Source organism: Mustela putorius, unplaced genomic scaffold (assembly GCF_011764305.1).
Source record: "Mustela putorius furo isolate JIRA1106 unplaced genomic scaffold, ASM1176430v1.1 tig00003858_pilon_pilon_pilon, whole genome shotgun sequence".
Classification (NCBI taxonomy): domain Eukaryota; kingdom Metazoa; phylum Chordata; class Mammalia; order Carnivora; family Mustelidae; genus Mustela; species Mustela putorius.
Window position 1 is genome coordinate 8,555,615 of NW_025422010.1, and position 21,794 is coordinate 8,577,408.

A 21,794-nucleotide genomic window follows, 5' to 3' on the forward strand; every position below is an offset into this window, starting at 1 on the left:
TCCCTTGAGAGTGGGGCAGTATGTACCCCTGCGTGTTTTGAGATACGTCGGTGGTGCACGAGAGATCCTGCATTCGTTTTAATTACCTTATGGTTTTCATCATGTGGCTGTGCCACATTTTATTACTGATTTCCTTAGGGGAAGGCATTTTGCTTTTGCAAACAGCGCCAGGGAACAGCCCCACACGTATCTCTGTATGTAGTCCGTATGTATAAATATCTCTGGGGGATCACCTTGCTTTATTCTGAGTAACTGTGATTTAAAAAAAAATGATCCTCTGAACATTATAAGAAAAAGACCAACTTGGTGAAACTTACAATATTTATTAGTACAAATCAGTGTGTGTTAAACCCCAAATAACATACACAATGGGGTGATGTTGAGGGCAGCGCCTTGCTATAGAATACAAGGTGGAAAGGTCCTAATTGTCTGCAGCAGCGTCTTCTATACGTGAGAACTGGGTCCAGCCCAGCCAGAAGCCCTTTATAGAAACATGAGAGAAAGGAACGGTTTTCGTGACAAAGCACGGACATTGGATCCCTGGGTCTGCTTTCAACAAGGATGGCTGAAAAAGTAGACTTGATGCTGAATGGATCTGAATACAGCTCAGAGCCCTTTAGTTTCTAAGCTAGCTTGAAATTCAGCTGGCTGCGAGCATTGCAGCGAGTGGAGTCCCATAAGAGGAGCTCGGCTTCAGCCCTCATACGCCATAGTCCTTGACCGCAAAGGAATTGTTCCCATCATCCAAACCTCCCTCGGCCCATGAATTCAGTTCTCCTTGGGGCACAGCCCTTCCGTTGGCTGAAATAGTTTCAGGTCTTCAACCTTCTATAGTCTGCAAGGTAATGTCATCTCAGCACCCTAATGTACCATTTCAAGTATAAAATGGCAAGTCAATTACGTACCGACCTAAAATGCGTGCGTGTGACTCCAGCGCCACCGTAGGGGTTCCCACGGGGAAATGACCCCCAGGAGAACCCAGGCCTACGCTGCACATCACATAGGCATGAGCTAGGCTCAGCCAGTGAAATGCATTACATGTCGGTGTCACAAATACAAAATCCTATTTACACATATACACGTGCGTGGAAAGAAAGAGAACGGAGGGGCAAAAAAGCAAAGGTTGGAAAATGATGGGAAGGATTTACATCACATGAAACTACTTGACATTCTGGAGCAACAGTCATTTCCAGGCCTTTATGTGGTATTATGTGGTTGGAGTTCAACAACGATCAGAACAGCCAGGAGGTAACTGCAAGGCAATATAAAGGAAGGAAGGAAGCTTCCTTGCAGATGAGACCGAAGCGTCTATCTGAAGAGGAGACTCCACGTTTCTATGAATGCATGTGTGCCCAAGTGCTGTGTTCTCTTTTCCCCAGTTGCTCTGAGTAGTGATTATAAACATATTGTCATCTGACTGGCTGGAAGAGTTAAGGCAGTATGGAAAGGTAAAAGAGTGTTTCACAGCCTCAATGAGATCCTGAAATAAGACCTCGGGCTTATTCGCAGGTTGCTCCCAACATGTGATTAGTATCAGCTCTTGCAGGCAAGATGCAGTCACTAAGGACCCCGCCCAGGGCTGGGAACCTTGCGGGGACGTGGCCTGCCCTAGCTGGGCATCCTGAGTGGCTATCTAGAGAGAGGCCCAGGTTCTCAGGGACAGCCGGGTGAGGAAAGCTTCCACAATGAGGCTTCATGTCCCTCGCAAAGAGGTCATTCTATTTGCAGCCCCAATTTTTTAACTTTCAGAAGAGGCATGATCATCCCTTGGCCTATAAGCAGCATCATGCTGGCTGCTAGTGAAGTTGACAATGTGGGGAGAACCCTAAAAAGCCCGGAAAAGACTCTGCCAAGACTTTCCAAATGCCACTTGTTCGAGTTTTTGAGTGTCTTAAAGAGCTAAGAGGCACTCTTGAACCAAAAATAAGTGTTTCTGGCCCGCACATCCTACGATTGTCAGACTATTCTAGCAAGCTGAGTGGAGCAGTGGAGATATCCGATTGACAACATACTCTTGAATTTTTCTAGAAAGAAAAGAACAATCCCTAAATCTGTGATTTCCACCTGTTTTCTTGATCGCAGTCCCCATAAATGAGGGTCAACTTGGCTGTGACTCTCTCAAAGACCCCAGCTTTTCCTTGATAGCCATCTCAGTGTTCCTACCCATCAAGGGCAGGGTGGGCACAGCCTCGAGAGAATCACACTGAGTTACTGGGGTCTTGAGGTCTTTTGTCGGCTCACCATCTCTTCCCAGGCTTTTGTGTTAAAAGTTTTCTATTAATGTTTGCTGGGCCTTGAATGTTCCTAGCAAAAAAGGTACCATCTGGCCCTGTTCCCACACTGCCTGATTAACCATTCCTGAGACCAGCCAGTCTTGATAGTTTCCTAGTCCTCACAGGAGGCACAGATCCAAATATCCTTTAGGAATTTCCCCCCAGTATAAGCCCTACTAGGAAACCAACTGCATTTTGATCCCAGGTATTTACGGAAGTTAGAGTGGTAATAAGATTTGGATTTCTAGTGGAAATAGCTTTTATCCCCTTCTGTGTGTTCTTTCATTTTCCTTCCATTAGATTCAGACACCTTTAATTAATTGAGCAGATGGGGAATCTAGAACGGAAGGTTTTCTGGAAGTCTACATGCAGCTAACAGGCATTCCAGGGTTGGACCTCTGGTGAGCCCTAACGCCAGCTGCCCAAGCTTGGCATCTTCTAAAACACTCTCTTCAGTTTTGCAATTTGCCAGGGGTGGGGGTGGGATGGGGGTGTCTCGAATCTTAAGGTGCCATTGCTTCTTCCGGCTGGTTTTCCTGTAACCTACTGATGGATAATATTAGAAGTTTGCCCTATGATTTAGATTCATACACCCTCCGGTTAATTTTGCCCCTAGATATGACACCATGACATACTGTCTTAGTAAAACCCTACTCTGTGAATTAACCTTCTGTAAGAGAGTGGGAATTTATAACTCTGGAGATGATGTATCCCAGGCAGTTTCTGGAAAAATATTTATACCCTACATCTGTCACCATTTATACAGTAACTACTCAAATGACTCTTTCAAACTGGGCCTCCCAAGCCCCAAATTGCATGAAATATTTTAGTCAGATCTGGTTTGTTTGTTTATATATGACCAAAATGTAGAAAAACAGGCATCAAGTAGAAGTCAAAGATGTAGACAACAGTTTCTAATACATCTTTCTCTGCTTTTCATAATGGCTCAAGTGTCTAGCTTGAGTGATGATTCAATTACACTCCACTGAAAAGTAAATGAAATGAAATGACCCTTTCAGTGAAGGCTGGCCAGGTAACAGAGGCAGTGGCACCGGGTAATTTGCCAGAACTGGGCTGAGGAACCCAGGAAGTCAGAGGGAAAGGCCACCTCAGAATCCCACACACAGATAAGCCAGTGAGACTGCTCTACAAATTGAAAAGTAGCTTAAGGTTTGTAACAACAACAAAAAACTCAACTATACTTATTACCTAACATCTGTTCCCTCTCATGTGCATTTCATGTACCAAAGGCCATTTTGTGACAGTATGGCAGATTTTTCTGGAGTGTTCTAAAAGCCTTTTCCAGGGACATTCCCTGCCCCATCGTGGCAGGTCTTCCAGGATGCCAAGCCAGCATCTCTCTTCTCCCTACGTGGGGTGCCAGGCCGCTGAGAATGGGAGGTCGACTCTGGCTTCTTCAAGTACAGCGGACCATGGCCCCTGGGTCAGCAGCACCGCCGGCCGGCTTGCGTGGTTTGCTTCCCAAGTTTGATTGCTCCGTTGTTTCCATTCTCATGGGGGTCCAAGGGTGGGATCTGGCGACCTGGAACAAAGAGGAGGCCAGTATTGATTTCCTTTTTTCCAGTCGACACCACATATAGACTGTCACCCTGCTTCAACACCTCCACTGAAAGTCTGGGTGATACAGGAAGTGGGAGGGGCCAGGAATGGCTCTTTTCCCTCATCCTTCCCTCCCACCATCCCTCCTTCCTGCCTTGCTCTGAGGCCTGAAGTCAAGCTTCTGTTTGGAAAGTGAAGGTAAAGTAAAAGCAGCTTCCTGACCACGAATTTCTCTGGATTTGGAACCTCACGCTCCTAAGTAAAGGGGAAGTCCCCACCCACCTTTTGTTCATCAGCATCAGTCCAGATACTACCTCCCAAGGGTTGGCACTGGTGCTACCAGTGCCGTGAGCTGCTTCATGGCCTCAGGGCTTCCGTGGTAACCATGAGGACTCATCTTTCTGCTTCTTCAAATAAAGCTATAATCTTCCCAGTAATACCATTTGTGAACAAGTAGCTCCTCATTCCCCATCCTGCCGTGCACGAGTCAGCTTATTTTTTTTTTAATGTAATTTAAAAAATTGTCCTAGAGTCTCCGTAAATAAACACAAAGTACAAATTAAGAAGGCAAGCCTACGGGGTAGAGAAGGGGGAGCTAAAAGGTACATGGTTTCTGAGATGATAGAGATATTCTAAAACTGTGTTGATGAACAGCTCTGTAAATGTACTAAAAACCATGGAATTGGACACTTCAAATGGATGAAATGGACAGTAGGTGAGTTTTATCTCAAAAAAAGCTTTCTTTGGAAAAGGCAGTGGGATCTGGAAGTAACGAATATGTGTTTAGGACCTCACAGTTTTCAAAGATGTTCCCGGGCACTCTCTTCACATAAGGCTGTGAGGTCGGTGTGATGGTTTCTGCTGTCGTCATTTGACTAAGTCTCAGAGAGCTCAGGTCATAGCCTGTAGGTCATGTCCACAGCAAAATGGCACCCGTGGTTCTTGGATTATCTTGATTTTCTGATGGATCCCAAAGCCCATGTCCTTCCCACTGGACCATGTCTGCTCTCTCTGCTGCATTTCTACCCCCCATAAAAAGACATGCAACACTGGCTCTAATATAAAGGTTGTTAAAATCAGCTCATCGGTGTATCAGTTTACTAAGTAACCAGTCATTAGAAATGGAAGGGAAATTAGTTCCAAAAACAAAGACCTTCAGTGCAGGTGGAGGTTACCACCAGACTATACCAATAGTCAAATCATCCCGGGAGAGGTACATCTTCCCCAGGGGCAGAAATAGTTAATGACAAAGGTATGGTACACTGTGTACCTTGGGTGCCATAGGAACTCATCAAAGCTCAGGCATAGAGGTTAAGGTCATTGGCGATTACCCAAAATCCAAAATTAATGGTAGAGCTCTTCATTTGATGATAAAGCAGATGAGAGGGTTATAACAATTTCTGAAGCCACTATTCGGGCCACTATTGGGAAGTGAAAAGCTAAGCAGAGCTGTCACTCATCGTTCTCAAAGCAGTTCAGTCCTGACCCAGAATCAAATGAGAACGGAAGTACAGGTACTTTCCTCTTTTGGACATGCTGCATTTTTTTTATTAGTCATAATTAAAAGGAAGTAAACAAAATGCCTCTTCTTGTCAATCTTAAGCAATGAATAGAGAGGGGAGCTTGGAATGACTACCAGTGCTGATTTATTTAGGTTTCATCTTGCCAATCGAGTTTTACTTACTCCTCCAGAGCAGGGGCTGTGTTTTGGAGGGATGACGGTGTAACACTATATCAGTATTTAAATCTGTAAGACCTCAGGTGTCTCCTGACTGTGTTAGCTGCTCCAACAGGGTCTTTGGCTTTTGCCTCCGAAATGCTCTGGGACAAAATTATAATTCTGATGTGGCCCTAGTTAACAAAGACAAGTACTGTCCACTGATAGGTAGTTTTGACAATTTCAAAATCAACATCCTATACTAACATCCACTTTGTGCTCTTATTGTGGTGTTAGCTCTAGAGTTAGCCAAAGAGTGGGGTGCCTGGGTGGCTCAGTCAGTTAAGCATCTTCCTTTGGCTCAGGTCATGATCCCAGGATTCTGGGATGGAGCCCCACGTCAGGCTCCCTGCTCAGCGGAAAGCCTGCTTCTCCCTTCCGCTCTGCCACTCCACCTGCTTGTGCGCACCCTCTCTCTCAAAAAATAAATAAATAAAATTTTTAAAAAAAGAGTTTGTGGAAGAACATTATGCCTTTCTCCCTCTTATCTGTGACTCATTCTCCATGCTTCATGTGGTAAGATCTTTCCTAGGAAACGTATGCCAAATACACCAAATGCTTCTGCATACAATACACACTGAAGTCACAAAGGTCAAGTGAAAATCTAGAAATCAAGAGGACATGGAAAGCACAATGGGAATGTCAGCAACCCTCCTTGCCGTGCGGTCTCTTCCCTCTTTCCAGCCTCCCATGTATCTCCTCTGTGGACAATAAGGAATACCATATTTAGGTTGCAAGATCCAGTAGACCCAAGTCAGGCCTCGCGAAGACTCCTTTCTTATTTGTTTTAAACTGTTAGCCGTGTTTTTGAATCAGTTTTCAAATCTGGCTTCTTGGTGACACCAGATCAGTCCTGTTTCTCTTCAGAATATTCAAAATCTCACTTATTAGAACAATGTGTTTCTCAAAGAGGGAGTTACAGCAGTTTCTTTAGACTTTGTTTTTCTCCTCTAGTACAAGGGTTCTGAGATCTGAGAATCAGTGTTGCAGTTTAGTGAACTTGGACACGCTACTCAGTATCTCTAAGATGGCCTTTCCTCACTGATAAAAAGACTATGAGAAAGTCACCAGACAGCCACTTTGCCATATCATCTGCAGCTCTCACCAAGATGGAAGGAATCATCAATGATGAACAGGTCCTGGGAGTGTCTCAAGTGGAGTTTGCCTGGGGACAAGGGTTCAGGTACTAGGATGGGGACCCATCCTACTCTTCTACAAAGCACAACCTGGGATCCCCACTTCAAAGTGAGGAGAAAGGAAACTCTTCCACTTTAAGGCAGAGGTGGAGGAAGGCCGGTCGTAATAATGAGGCAAGCACCTTTAAACCAGAAGGAAGCCAACAGTGCTGTGAAAACACAACAAGCCCTGATCTTGTGATCTGAGTTATTTGGAACTCACAGAGAGGTTAAGTGTACTTAGACAAAGGAATGGTTCTGGAAAATGGCCAAGGCGTTTTGTACTAAGGCGATCACACAATTGAATCTGTATTAATTACAGAGGCACAGAATAGGACAAATACACACACACACACACACAAACATCTGAAAGGCTCTGGGCATTATTTTCTGCAGGTTTCTACTCTTACAAACTATCCCTTGAGTACACAATCTCCATAACAAGTCATCCTGGGGTCGAAATCCAAGGTTAGGGTGTTTATTTTAATAAGGTTGGGATTGTGTAAGATTCTGCTTGGGAAAAGTTAAAGGACTTTTTTTTTGAAATTCAGTTTTCCTCAAAGTTGACAGCCTTGAGAAAAAGCAGGTTTTATAAATGATGCCTTGGGAATGCAATATGTGAAAAAAAAAATTCCAAGCCTATAAATTTGATCATGGCTCTGGACCGAGGGCTGTCGTGCTTCCACACAACAAAAATAAAACAGCGAGCTTGGCTGCAGCTGTTCTTTTTCCTTGTGTGGAGGATGGGCCATTCCCTGTGTGAGCCTGGAGGCCTCCCTGAGATTTCTACTATTCGGACTCCTCTCCCCTTTCCCTGCAGGTCTGGATTTACTCGGCTCAGCTACCTTCCGTTGGGCATCAGAAGGGTGGTAGTTACTGTGTAACTTTATTTCTTGATCCCAATTTTCTGAACCATCCCAATTAGTAAACTGACCAATAGGACTTGGCAGTATTTACTCCTGATAATGGCCTTTAAGCTTCTTCATTTGCGGGTAGGGGAGGTTTTCTGTGGAACACGGCAGTGGCTCACAATCAGGGAACACTGCCCTTAGAGTACAGAACAGGAGTGGGGACAGGAGGCCGGGCATGCCACTTGAGTCATTCCCTGAACTGTCCTTTCGCTGCTGTAGAGGAGATAATACTGGAATTAGTAGATGACCTTGAACATTAGAGTCTAGACCTGAGAAATGAGCTAGCATTCCTTTTGGGACCAGAATGGCTTAGGAGACACAGAATGAATGATGCTACAAGGCCTGCAGGAAGTCCATCAGGGACAAGGAAAGCCTTGATCTGGACGCCAGGAAGAGAAGCAGAAAACAAAGATGGGAAGGACTATGGAAGACACCTGACAGAAAGACAGATAAAGCAAAGAGAGGGACAAAGAAAAGCAAAGATCAAAGCCTAGGTTGCTGAAGGCATGGTGATGCCCACGGAGAGGAAAGAATGGGGAGGTCACCACGGGCTGTTAGTCCCAAATGCCAGAGGTCTTCAATATGGACGGGCTCAAGTTACTCTAAAATCATTACTAAACCTTACTGTTCAAGGGCATCTCTTTCATTTTTCTTTTTAAATGAATAGGCTTTATTTATTTATCTATTTACGGAGCAGTTGTAGGTTTACAGAAAAAGTTGAGCACAAAGTACAGAGAGCTCCTAATATCCTCATCCCCAACATCCCCTGTTTTAATGACTAGCACAGCTGTGGAAGATTCATTACGAGTGATAAGCCATCATCGATTATTATGAACAGAAGTCCTTAGTTTATATTAGGGCTCATTCTTGGGTGTTGTATATCGTTTGGATTTTGATAAAATGTATAATATTAGGCATCCTCCATTACAACACCATACAGAAGAGTTTCACTGCCCTAAAAATCCTCTGTGCTCCCCGATTCATCCCTCCCTCCTTCCTACGATGAGCCTCTGGTGACCACTGACTTTTCCACCGTCCCTCTAAGTTTGCCTTTTCTAGAATGTCTCATAGTTGGGATCATATAATGTAACATAGTCTTTTTTGATTGGCTTCTTTCACTTAGCAATACACATTTAACGTTATACCATGTCCTTTCATGGCCTGATAGCTCATTTCTTTTTATTGTTGTATAATATTCCCTTGAATGGATATGTCCCTTTCATTTTTCTATTTTAACATTTAAAAATTATAAGACACAAAAAAACACTTGCCACAAGGGGAAAATCTAACAAGACAGATTTCATCAAAATTAAGAACTTCTGCTCTTCAAAAGACATTGTCAAGAAAATGAAAAGGCAAGTCACAGCCGGAGAGAAAATACTCGAAAAAAAACCAAATATCTGATAAAAACACATGTATCCAGAATATATAAAAAATTTGGTAATATGAAAGCAAACAACTCAACACGAAACAGGCAAAATTTGAAACAACATTTCACCAAAGAGACACAGGAATTGCACATAAGCATATAGAAAAGCAGACATCATTAGTCACCAGGAAGATGAACATTAAAAATTATAAGGAGATACCACCAAAACCCCATCTGAATGACTGCAATTTTATCAACTGACCAAAACAAGTGTTGACGAGCTCTCCCACATTTGTGACAGCAATATAAAATGCTGAAAACACTTTGGAAAACTATTTGCAGTCCCTTAAAACGTTAAACATTACCGAGTAGATAAGCCAGCCATTCCACGCCGAGGTAGTTATCCACACAGACTCGTATGTGAATGTTCACAGCAAACTTACTTATAATTGCCAAAAGCTGAAAACACCCCAAATGTTAAGTGAACGAATTAACACATTTTTCCTTATGCAATGGAATACTACTGAGCAACCCGGGAACCCACCCAGCAAAGTCCATACTGTTTTAGGCAACGGACTGATCTCATTTCTTGAATAAAGAAATTACGTGAGGGAACAAAGGGAGCAAGATGGAGATGGACTCTCTGGCTTACGAGAGGCTTAAGAGACGTATCCACTGATCACTGTGTGTGGAATTCATTTGCATCCTGATTCAAACGGTAAAATGCAAACAGAGAAACCATTTAGGGCAAACGAGACATTTAGAAATTTGAACACTGACTATTTGGTGATATTGATAGGATAACAGCATTATCATTACTAAAGTAATAATGAAATTGTTGCTACATAAAAACCATTACATTCTTTTTTAATTGGGTTGTATTTTATTAACATATAATGTAAAAAAGCTACACTCTGAAAACATTTACAGATGAAATCATGTCTGGAATTCCCTTCAAAATGATTCTGATGGGGGGTGAGGGGGAGTGCGGCGTAGAGATGAAACAGCCTGGTTATGTGTGCGTGCTGGTTCACTGGGTTATTTGGTTTACTGGTGTGCATTTTTAAAATTTTCCAAAATAAAGCCTGTTTTTGTCTTTTAGTTCCCTGGAACTTCACCACCACGAAACAACCACTGTTAACATTCTAAGTGTATTATGTATCCTTCCAACCTTCGCCCAGAAGAATGTATTATTTACCAATATATATCTTATATGGTGCATATTTTTACAAAATCAAGATACTCTACAAACCAGTCCGTAACTCCTGTTTCACAGTCAGCCATTTACCTTTCCACGTCAGGAATACAGATTTACATCATTGTTTTTAAACACTAGTTTATAGTGGTGAGAGCATGGCTTTTTAAAAAAACCATTTCCCAACTTTTGGACCATTAAGTCATTTCCTGTTTTTTTCTTGTTTTTTTTTTGTTTGTTTGTTTGTTTGTTTTTTGTTTTTACTATCATGAATAACGTTACCATAAGCTGCCATAGGCAATGGGCAGTGAGACAGACTAGAAATTCCAGAGCGTCCTGCCAGGCTTCTAATACAGGCTACTCACTTACCAGCTCTGTGACCTAGACAAACCTCTTCATGCCTCAGCTTCCCCTTATGTAAAATAGGGATGATAACAGTGCTTATTTCTCAGCAAAAAATGGTGCACAGAATGAGTTAATAAACCTTTAAGCAATTGCAACAATGGGACAGAATGAGAGCTGTGCTGTGTGCTAAACATTCCTGCTACATTTTGCACACCTGATCAATTTCTGCTTTGGAATCATTGGGATAAAAGATACGCAGGTTTAGGGCTTTTGATATCCCACTTGTACCTATTCTGAAAATGACATTATTTCATGGACATCCTTTTTATTGTAGTCCCTAAATTAACTTTCTCAGTGTCAGAAAGTAGACAGGCTTTGTCTTTGTCCTTCCTGTCCCTTGGTGGCTTAGCTAAACCTACTTTCATTTGACAGCTAACTGCACTACTATAAAATTTGCAAACACTTCGTTTTGTTTCTAAATCTTCTCCAAACAAAAAGTAACTACTGGAGAATTGTCAAAATCCAGGGCACTTAACAAAGCTAACACTGTGCAAAGAATTATAAAACAAGAGCTGATCCCTGCCCACAAGTCATAACTTTCTGCCTGTCGTAGGAACACTCTAGTCTAATTTTTCCAAACCAATACGCTTGTACCTAATTATACTCACTTGAAAAAATATCTCTCACCTTGTTCCCAAACTACCAACAAACAAAAAAACCTAGTTTAATGTCCACAGTGTCTCCAGATGTGATTTTCAGAAGAAAGCCCTGTGTTCTCTTCTCCATAGTCAGCATTCAAATTAACTGGAACAAAAGCACAGCTGTCTGGCAGAGGTCCCACCCCAAAACAGACTTTTTTCTGGTAAGCCTGGAGCTCCATTTCTTTTTGCTCTTAGGGAGAGGTTTTTTAAAAAAAACCCAAACGGTATTTAAGTTGGAAAATTAAAATCCACAAACCCAAACCTGTGCTTCTCACGCTCCAGAATGCAGTCTGGTAGGTTCCCTTCAGATGCAGCCCCAAGATAGGCTTCATGAGCCAGGAAAGGGGACCTAGAGAACGAGGATTGGCTTGTACCACTTTCTCCCTCGGTCCCCACGCCCTGCCTGTTTCCCGTGTTCCTGATTCCACTTCCAAAAGATTTCTGAAATTCACGTCCACGTTCCTCCACCCCATCCCACCCTCCCTCCTTCTGCATGAGAGCAACAGCGCCCTGCCTGGGGAGCGACATCCCCCCACCTGTCACTATCCCCATGGTCCTGTTCTTTTGCTTCAAAGCATTTATAACAATGTGTAATTATACATGTACAGTCTACTCTGTGCCGATAGGCTGTCTCCGGCCTTGACGGCCAGCTTTGTTCATCTTGGTGTCCTCGGTGTCTAGCAAGGCACCTGACCCACAGATGAGTACAGGATGTGTTTATTAAACACATGTATGAAGAGGTACCAGGCCTGTCCAATGGACTGGGATAATCCATCATTAAGTTCCCATAGTAGGACAGCTGCATTTCTCTTGATCTAGCAATCACACTGAAATATTGCCTCTGGCACATTATTAGGGAAGATGAAGATCCAAACTCAAAAATCTGAATTCAGCCCTATCCTATTTACTCATCTTAGCATTACAGAGAATATGACAGTAAGATCTGCTCACAGAGACCTTGTTGTAGGTATACACCTAAAGCATCTGGAGAACCATTTAAAGTATTCATTTAACATGTTCATTTAATTTCATCATTTAAATGTGTTCAAATGTCAGAATGATGGGGAAGCCATAAGGAACCTTGGGAACCACCCAAAAGAGTTGGGGCCAATGACATTTCCATAAGGAAAAAGATAGGAACTGCACCCTTCAAGGAATTGTGATTGGCCAGGAGGAAGGAGGAGAATCACATTCAGGGTCTGAGACAGCAGATGTGTGATGGAGGAGGTAAAGAAGAAGCGTGATGGGGAGCAGACACGAGACCTCTGAACCCCACCTGCCAAGACCAGAGTCCAGCAGAGAGAGGAGTTTCACAAGGAAAACCATCAGGAGTTTGGTTTTGATATGTAACACCATCAAGAGTAAATAGCAACAGAGTATCTTTGCGCTTTCATACACTAGTCCAAATGCTCAAATGTATCAAAATTTTCTTGGCCAAGAATAGTTCTTTATCTTTCAGCTCAAGGAGGAAAGCCTCAATGTTCCAAATAAAGGTATAAGATCTCAAGAAAGAGAAAGGAACAACCGTGGGGAGAAATGCATGGAGGAGAATGAGCCATAGACAGCGGGGTAAAGAAGCTCCAAAACCAGGATTGGGAAATGGAGGAATGCCAACCAGAGGACACCACGTGAGGACAGGCTGTGCCCAGCTCCCCACCCCCCAAAACAGGGCAGTACCCAAATCCTTTACAAGGTAGCTTCAGCCTTCACAAACAGATAATAGTTGCTAAACAATTTCCAGTTCATAAGTACATTAACTCATGCCTAGGAAACATGGTTGTCTCTTTCTGGTTTATGAACACTCTGGGAATATAGAAGAGAATCATCTGTCTCTTCCTCCAAGTCAGTATGAATTAATTTTGTTTAAGCATACCTTTTCAAAGGGCCTTTATTCTCACCACTTTTTTTTTTTTATTGCATCTTTTCTCCTGGGCACGTTTGTCTCTGGAACATTGCTTTGGGGAGTGTACAAGTCAGCAATATCCCGTTCTATTTTGAGCTCAGGGAGGAGCGCATGTAATACAAGTAGGAACAGGGAAAAGGAAAATAAACGAAATGTCTGCTGCAGTGTATTTAGGTGTACTTGGTACTGCATTTTAAATTAACCTGTAATTAGGCTACAACACTGTTCTGAAGAAATTCACCTGAAGGAGTAAAGAGGCACCAGCGCTTACAGGATACATGCGGCTAGAGGTCTTGCAGCAGGCCGTGTATAATGCGAGAGAAATAATTGTTTATTTGACATAGAAGATGAGGTGGTACATCTACTCTATGGCTTATATAGGAATTAATTATTTGAAGCCATAATTTGAAGCCATAATTACCCAGTGCTTTAAAGAAAACACATGCTCGCTCTTTCTTTCTTTCTCTCTTTCTTTTTTTAAAGATTTTATCTGTTTATTTGAGAGAGAGAGAGAGAGACCATGACTGGGGGAGGTGTACAGGGAGAAGCAGATTCCCCGCTTAGCCAGGAGCGGGAGGCTCGATCCCGGGACTCCGGGATCATTACCGGAGCGGAACGCAGACCCTTAACAAACTGGGCCACCCAGGCACTGCAAACATGTGCTTTTTCTCCAGTGAAGAAGACCACCAAGATCTTGGGAATTCCTTACTCAATGTCATCATCACCTTGAGCCATAAAGACCTCATGTGGGTGAAGAGATGCACCATACAAAGAGGTATATTTCTGGTAAGATATCAATACTTGCCACTTGGGCTTATTTTTTTCTTTACGGTTCCTATTTCCCCCTTTATTTTAATCATGATCTGTGCACACCTTGGAAAGTCTCCTAGCTCGGGCAGAAACCTCAAGCCAAATTCCAAGGGTGCAGAGCACTGTGCTTCCTTCCCTAGCCGCTGCCGTCTGCACCACCTGCCTGCCAGGGGCTTGTGCTGGGGAGAGGGTTCCAGAACGCATAAGGAGCTGCATGAAGGAAAGGGGTCAATGTCATAGTCCTCAGGAGCTATCTGGCTTCACTAATTAAAACCTTTAATCAAAACAAAATGTTGAATACTTGCCTAACATACCAGAAAAGCCGAACGCCCCTGGAAAAGAGTTTGACAGGAGGGAAAATGAGGTTAATGGAATGAGTTCAGGACAAAAGCTCTAAGATGTCACCCAGCATTCCACAGAAACAGAGGGCAGGCAGCTGAGCAGTCCCTTCACAGTCGAGCATTGTGGCCACGGCCCATTTTCAGGAAGGAGCAGGAGTCTGGGGATCCAGGGTTTCCAACCTAAAATGACAGCCTAGCATTCTGGAGTTCAACTGCTAAGGTCAATGAGTTTGGAGAACATCGTTCTGTTGCGAGTGTACAATAACAGCAGGAACACGACGCCTCTGAAGGAGGGTGGGAGAAAAGGTAATGTGGACCCCAGTGAACAATAAGACTGGGGCTGTGTGTGTTTTTGTGTATTTCTGTATCATGTAAGTAGCCCATGTCAGAGTTCCCCCTCTCCAAGTGAAATTCCCCATCAAGCCAAGAGAAACAAACAAAATAATCCCTGCTATGTGTTCTTGGAGCCTAGTGTAATGAACCAAAACCGGTTAAAAGGAAATCAGATCAGTTCTGGGAAGTGACAGCCCCTCTAACTTTGAGTGCCCCGCCAACAATGACCGCAGGCAGAAGAGAGATCAAACCATCAGTTTCCCCTCTGGAATTCCCTTCTGGAATTATCTGGAACCAGATAAGACCTTTGAGAACAACTGCCAACTGTTCAGGGATTCGACTCTTCCTAAGGCGGGTACCCCAGGCCTCGGAGTCCCAGCCCATCAGGAAAGGTTGATACTTGGGTGAAGTCCCCTGTTATGCTCTGGGGACATCCCAGGACAGTCTCCCAAGACAGCGGGCAGCAAGAAGCTCTCTGAGGGGACCCAATGCAGAACATTTTTACCAAAGAAGTTGTGAAGGGGAAATCTGGCCATCAGCTGGAGCACAGGTCCTAGATAAAGGTTATTTATGGGGAAGAGCATAAAGAAAGGGAATGATAATGTGACCCAGAACAGGAGACAAAAGAAGGGGCCACCTTCCCTGCCATTAACTGGCTAATTAGAAATGAGAAGAATTGACTGTCCGCCTAATTCCCAATTTCAGTTCTTGTGGGATGGAGACTCATTTTTTTTGATGACCACCAGGCGAAAGGAATTACCAAAAGTTTCCTTTATTTTGTTTACCTAGAATCATTCCGTTTAACACGTGACTTGAATTTCCTACACCTTATCACTGTCTGTTGTATTTCTCTCCCCCTCAACATATTAACACAACATGCTACAAAACACACACCATGGGGCGCCTGGGTGGCTCAGTCATTAAGCGTCTGCCTTCAGCGCAGGTCATGATCCCCGAGTCCTGAGATTGAGCCCTGCATCAGGCTCCCTGCTTAGTGGGAGGCCTGCTTCTCCCTCTCCCACTCCCCCTGCTTGTGTTCCCTCTCTCGCTATGTCTCTCTCTGTCAAATAGATAAATAAAATCTAAAAAAATAAAAAAAAACCCACATACACTTTTCTAATCATGATGACTTCTTTTGCAACACACTTATTTCATTTTGATTCATAAAACAGAGAATCGACAGGTTAAGGCACAAGAACTATGGAGATTCCTAATCTCCGTACATAGGTCAGGAGTAACAAGTGCAGACTCCAAGTTCTATATCCATGGCACCAGACAGAGTCCCACAGAGGGAAAGCTCTTAGGTGGCACCCCGGGATTGTATCCTGTGACTCTCAGAAGCATACAAACGTAAGCAAAGCCAAAAACGCAGTTCAGGTACTTACTGATTCCTTGAAAGAGCTCTTCGATATTAATAGCATTTTTCGCGCTTGTTTCAACCACAACAGCACCTATGGATTCAGCATATTCCTTAGCGTCCTTCAAGGGAACTTCCCTAGAAAAGAGGTCACACCCAGACAGAAATGAATGCTCATTTGTATAATACAAAACCCCAAAAAATCAAACAGGAAGCTCATGCAGAAACAGCTCCTTTATCTAAGTCCTGTTGAATAACCACTCGGTCTCTTGGCAAATACTGAGAGCTAGTATTTGTGAAAATGGTGAAAGTTTAAAACCTGGTCACTGGTATCCATGGAATTATAAGACCTTCCCCACCCTCCATATGTAAAATGCTGTGCCCAGTTCCACTGAAGGAAAGAATTCTAGAACATTAGAAAAACTCGTTAGGAAGATGGCCACATCCATTTCAGCTTGCAGAGTTCGGGCTGATTTCAATTCTTTTCCCATAAAAAATGACTCATCGTTTTTTTAACTTGTCTGTGTGTATGTGCATGAACACACATGTGCACAGTCCTGCAACACACATGCTCTTGCAGAACTTTGTGCATTTTGTCTTTCACATGTCAGCGAGAATATGCAACAGGATGTGAATGTCTGGAAATGACCATGGTTATAGCTAAAGGCTGTGACGCAATAGGACCGAACCGGACTTTTGCCTGTAAAAGTCTCTTCCTGCAAAGATGTTAGGGCATGAACTCTATTTAAATGAATAACCTAGAAAGACATTTACTGACCTATTTTTAATAGGAAGATGCTGTGGTGGCTCTGAAGATTAAAAAGACATCGTTCCTGTTCCCCCAGAAGTTTAGTCATTTATTCAACAAATATTTATTGAGTGGTTATTATACGCCAGTCTCTCTTGTAGGTGCTAGAGAAAACAGTAATCCCTGCCTTCTGGAACCTACCCTTGAGAGCAAAGACAAACTTCCATGGTTACTCTAACTCACAACATTGTAACATTTGCAATATGCGGATAATAAAGGCAATAAAGCACTTGGAATGACAGGAAGTACAGAAGTACCAAAAGTACAGAAGTACAGGAAGGTACAGAAGTACAGAAAGTGTACAAAAGTACAGAAAGTGTACAGATGTACAGGAAGTGTACACAAGTAGCACAGAAAGTGTACAGAAGTATATGAATGTAGGTAGTTTATAGAAGTATAGGAAGTATACAGAGTACAGAAAGTGTACAGAAGTGCAGGAAGTATACAGAAGTACGGGAAGTGTACAGAGTACAGGAAGTATACGGATTCACAACGGAATGATACGGCGTCAGAATGGAGAGAAGGTCAGTATGGAGCTGAGAAGGGAGGGGGTCGCCAGCAGCAATGCCGGCAGAGAGGCCGACAGACACCCCCGACACCTGTCTCATGCCCAGCGGCCACTAAAGAACAAGACGGCAACAGGGTCAGCCCCACATTCTAGGGAAAAACGGTACACCACAGAAACAGGAGTGGGGAGGGAGGCGAAGAATTTGGAAGCTCTGGAAGGCTGTGGGCGGGGGAGAATACAACGCTGGCCTAGACAGATGGCTACAGGAAAAGCAGAAAGGCGGACTGAAAATCAAAACTGGGAGCGGGGTAAAGAGACTGTATCCCCCTCCCAACTCCTTCCCTTCTCTCCAGCCCTCCAAATGCCTCCAAAAAGGCTATAACTGGATTATAAAGTTACTGGGGAAATCCATCCTTGGCATTTAAATTCATTATAGAACCCACATCAAATGAGAGGAGGACTTTTCAGGAGTTTGATGGAAAAGGGCTCGAGGAGAGGCTACCATAGTAAAGGCAGGGGCCCCAGGATTCCAAACCAGAGAAAAGAAGTCTCCTGAGTTCTGTCCGTTACAATCTGTACCGCCATCATCTTTCTTTCCAAAGACCCACTGGGAAAAGCTATGCTTCTTAAGCTGCCCTCTCTACTGTTTCCAACAGACAAACCACAGGCCTCTCACAAAGATTGAAGGGAGGAAAAAAAGAAACTTGAGTTTTTTGGTGGCAATGAATTTTACATTTGAAACACCCTAGAAAAGTGTTTTTCAGCGTTCAATTGGGCATGTTACCCTACTTTTTATTTCTTCCCGGCAGTCTTTATCAAAGCACAGATAGAAGGGTGGGGCTCATCTCTACCCAAATGAGGTTCAGGGAAGACAGGGTGTGCCTTGCTAATCTCCGCCTGGGGGTAGGGGCGCGTCTGGCCATCAAGGAGGCCTTGGAGACCCCTCAGGTTGAGAGCAGATTACAGTCACATGCTTCCCTAGCCCACCTCTCCTTAGTCCCTTTGTGAGACAAAGAGGAGTGAAATAGGTTTTGCCAAGATTAAGGCAAGAACAAAGTCACTTTGCTACAGAGTCCAAAATGTCCATCCTAGCATAACTGTAAGCCTGGGGGCGGGAGGTTCACCGTCTCACAGTCTACACGCTGCACCCGGAAATGGACAGATAAGAAAAGCATGTCCTCACACTTCCTCCGTGTTTAGAGACGGTCTTATGAAATAAATTATTTTCCCAAAATGACACAGTGAGTCTGGGCTGGAGGCAGGGTCTAAGACCCTCTGGCTCTGCCCCCTTTGCTCCCATCAGACCTTGACACCCAATTGGCACCCACATTCCAGAGGCCATTCTTTGGATCTTTATAGACAGAAAAAATGTGGGGTTCGAAAGATCCTCAAACTGTAAGGCACCGGAGTCAGGGGCGGAGGCAACGGAAGGGCATATCCCGTCCTCTGAAGAACAGGTTCTTACTCAGCCTGGAGGGCCAGTGGAAGTCCCTCTAACAATGAATTGAAATCTGAAGGACCAACCACTCTTGAGTCTGTCAAAACAGGTTCCCTCTACTGTGGTATAAAAAAATAGGTATTTCCCTTCTCCTTGCTCCTTGGCACAGAGTTCCTGAAACCACGAAGTTACCTAGGTAATAGGTGTGTCCTTTGTTATTCGAAGTTACCTAGGTAATAGGTGTGTCCTTTGTTATTCGTAAAGAGCTCCAATATGCCAAACCTGAGTTTCAGATAGGGATTGGTTGCCAGAGGACCCAACCCCGTGATTAGAGAGTTGAAATTTTCAGCCCCACTCTCCAACCCTGGGGACAGGAGAATTGGAGATTTAATTAATCATGACTAAGTAAGGAAACCTCCGTGAAAACTCTTGAGCACAGGGCTTGAGGGGTTGGACTCAGTGAACATACGGAGGGGCTGGGAGCCCCTTGCTCTATGCATCTCTTCCCTTTGCCTGGTCCTGACTTGTATTCTTTAGAGGAACCTATAATCCTAAATCTAGTGCTTTCCTGAGTGCATAGAACTCTGTTCTACTGAACTATCAAACCTTCTGTGGAGGGGACCTAAGAGCCCCCAAACTGGTAGTCTGCTGGGAAGAAGTGAGGTTAACTTGGGGATACCCAAGACCTTCATCTGGCATCTGAAGTGGAGGGAGGGACAGTCCTGAAGGGCTGAGACCTTAATCTGTGGGATCTGTGCTGACTCCGTGTAGTAACTATTGGAATTTAAACACCAGACGCCTGGTGGCATCGGCAAATTATCATTGGAACAAACAGGCACAACTACACACAACTAGTCTGAAGGAAGAGCCTTAAAAAGGTGAGAATTTCCTTCCTTGGGACCTCTTGCAGGTAAAATAGAAACCACTGGGAACGCCCCCAGCAGCATGTCAGGGTAGGCCCGCCACCCACAGCTAGAAGGAGGCCATCACTGGTCTTCTGTCATTAGGCTTGCATGAGACTATGGCATCTAATGGCTTTCGTTCATTTTTTTTTCAACAAACATTTACCAAGTGTCTGCCATATACTGGACATTGTGCTAGGCATTGGAACAGGTAGATTGAAACTAATTTTCCCAAGCCAGAGCGTAAACACAGCTAATCAATTTTGATGGGAAAAACGGTTTTTTGACTTTCTAGACCAACCTGTGTACAGAATTCTGGACTCCCAGAAATAACCCAGAAGAGTAACTGCCAGGGGCACCTGGGTGACTCGGTTAAGCCTCTGTCTTTGGCTCAGGTCATGAACCAGGGTCCTGGGATCGAAGTCCTAGTCAGGCTTCCTACTCAGCAAGGACTCTGCTTCTCCCTCTCCCTCTGCCCCAACCCCTGCTCGTTCTCTCTCTGTCTCAAATAAATAAAATCTTAAAAAAAAAAAAAAAGAAAAAAGACTTACTGCCAACCAGCCAGGAAGTGCAAGAAGTGTAGATGGGGCATCCTTCTCCCTTGGCACCCTTCCCACAACTGCCCCTTTAGCCCCTACCTTACATATCAGCGTCACCGAGGGTTTCTTTCTTTAAAAAAAAAATATTTATTTATTTGATAGACAGAGATTACAGGTAGTCAGAAAGGCAGGCAGAGAGAGAGAGAGGAGGAAGCAGGCTCCCCGCTGAGCAGAGAGCCTGATGCAGGGCTCTATCCCAGGACCCTGAGACCATGACCTGAGCTGAAGGCAGAGGCTTTAACCCACTGAGCCACCCAGACGCCCCTGAGGGTTTCTTTCTCAACTGTCTGACATCCTACCCCGCACCGGAAAGCAGCCACAGGCAGGCACAGTGGCCAGGATGCAGAGCCAACGGAAGACATTAAAGGCAGAGAAAGTGGGAAAGCTGGACATCAGGGGAGGCTACCATCCCTTCCCCAGGAAAACACTAAATTCAAGGGACATCAGAAGAGACCAGAGTCAGGGTCGGGACCAAGAGCAGAGTGATGGGGAGAGAGAGCAATATGGCTCAGGCTTAGGGTGGAAACACACAGAAGGGGAGTCTTCTTTTAACCCAGGTCTGATGTTAATCAGCTTATAGTTCGGCGTGGCCCACACAGCGGCCTGTCACGTGTCTCAGACCCAGGCAGAGGCCGGAGCAGGCTACAGCGCTGGGAGGCTCTCCATAGGGGAGGAGGTCACAAAACAGCATTCTTGTGGGCTCCAGAGTTTTCAACGGCTGCACTGCCCAGCAAGGGTCCTTGTTTCGTTGTTCAAGAGGTAACCTGGTAACATGGCAGCTGAGTCATTCTAATTTCAAAGGTGTTTAATTCTCCGTGATCCTCCCCCATTGATGGCAGAGGAAGAGGAGGGCAACCACCCCAAGAAGGAATTCCTGAAGCCCTACCTGAGAGGGAGGGCATTCAAAGCTTAAGGTAGACTAAAGGCAGAATGATGCTGTCCCCCCCTAGGGGTTCATCAGGAAGGTTCAGTTCCATGGGTTCCTCCTGGAAGTCAATAGAGATAGGTGACTCCCACGGTACTTCCCCTGCCCTAGGTCTTATGCCCCTCATTCTACCAGATGGGATGAATGCTTTATAGCAATTCTACATGTTAAGAAATTTGATATTATAAAGTGCTCAAAACAATCCTCAGAACTTAATCAGTGCGATATCAGTGTTTCTTTAATCAGTTGCTGCAAAGCTATATCAACAAGGATGGTGGCATGGCACCATTTTCTTACAGAATGCCCCCAGAAAGACTGAGGAAATGATGCACATGGAGGAAACAAGTGAACAGGAAGCTCAGACTAACTGTTTCAGAATCTGAAGGTCCTTCACAGGTTTATGTGACTCAACCCCTTCATTTTATGGTCCAAGAAGGCTTGTGGGCCAGTCATTGCTATTCCACAGAAGAATGAGTGAATACAGGCTATATCAGCCAACTCATTAAATACATTAATTTTGATAAATTACCCCAAAGTTAAATTGCCTCGTATTTTGAAGTCTTTGTCTATGAAAAAATCTGACATTAATTCTGAGTAACTTGTATTCAAAGTAATAACTTTTCT

The 21,794-nt window shown here is 44.1% G+C and overlaps 1 protein-coding gene across 1 annotated transcript in view; it reads right to left on the reverse strand.

The window, feature by feature from the left end:
* Nucleotides 1–303: 303 nt before the first annotated feature.
* The window catches only part of RAB31 (RAB31, member RAS oncogene family), a 127,577-nt gene continuing 106,086 nt past the window's right edge, over nucleotides 304–21,794 (reverse strand). Inside the window, exons 6-7 of the mRNA XM_004742704.3 lie at nucleotides 16,019–16,128; nucleotides 304–3,816 (exon numbers count right to left, since the gene is read on the reverse strand). Of these exons, the coding sequence (XP_004742761.1) occupies nucleotides 3,719–3,816; nucleotides 16,019–16,128 (208 nt within the window). The 3' untranslated portion in view covers nucleotides 304–3,718. The remainder of the gene's footprint in view (nucleotides 3,817–16,018; nucleotides 16,129–21,794) is intronic.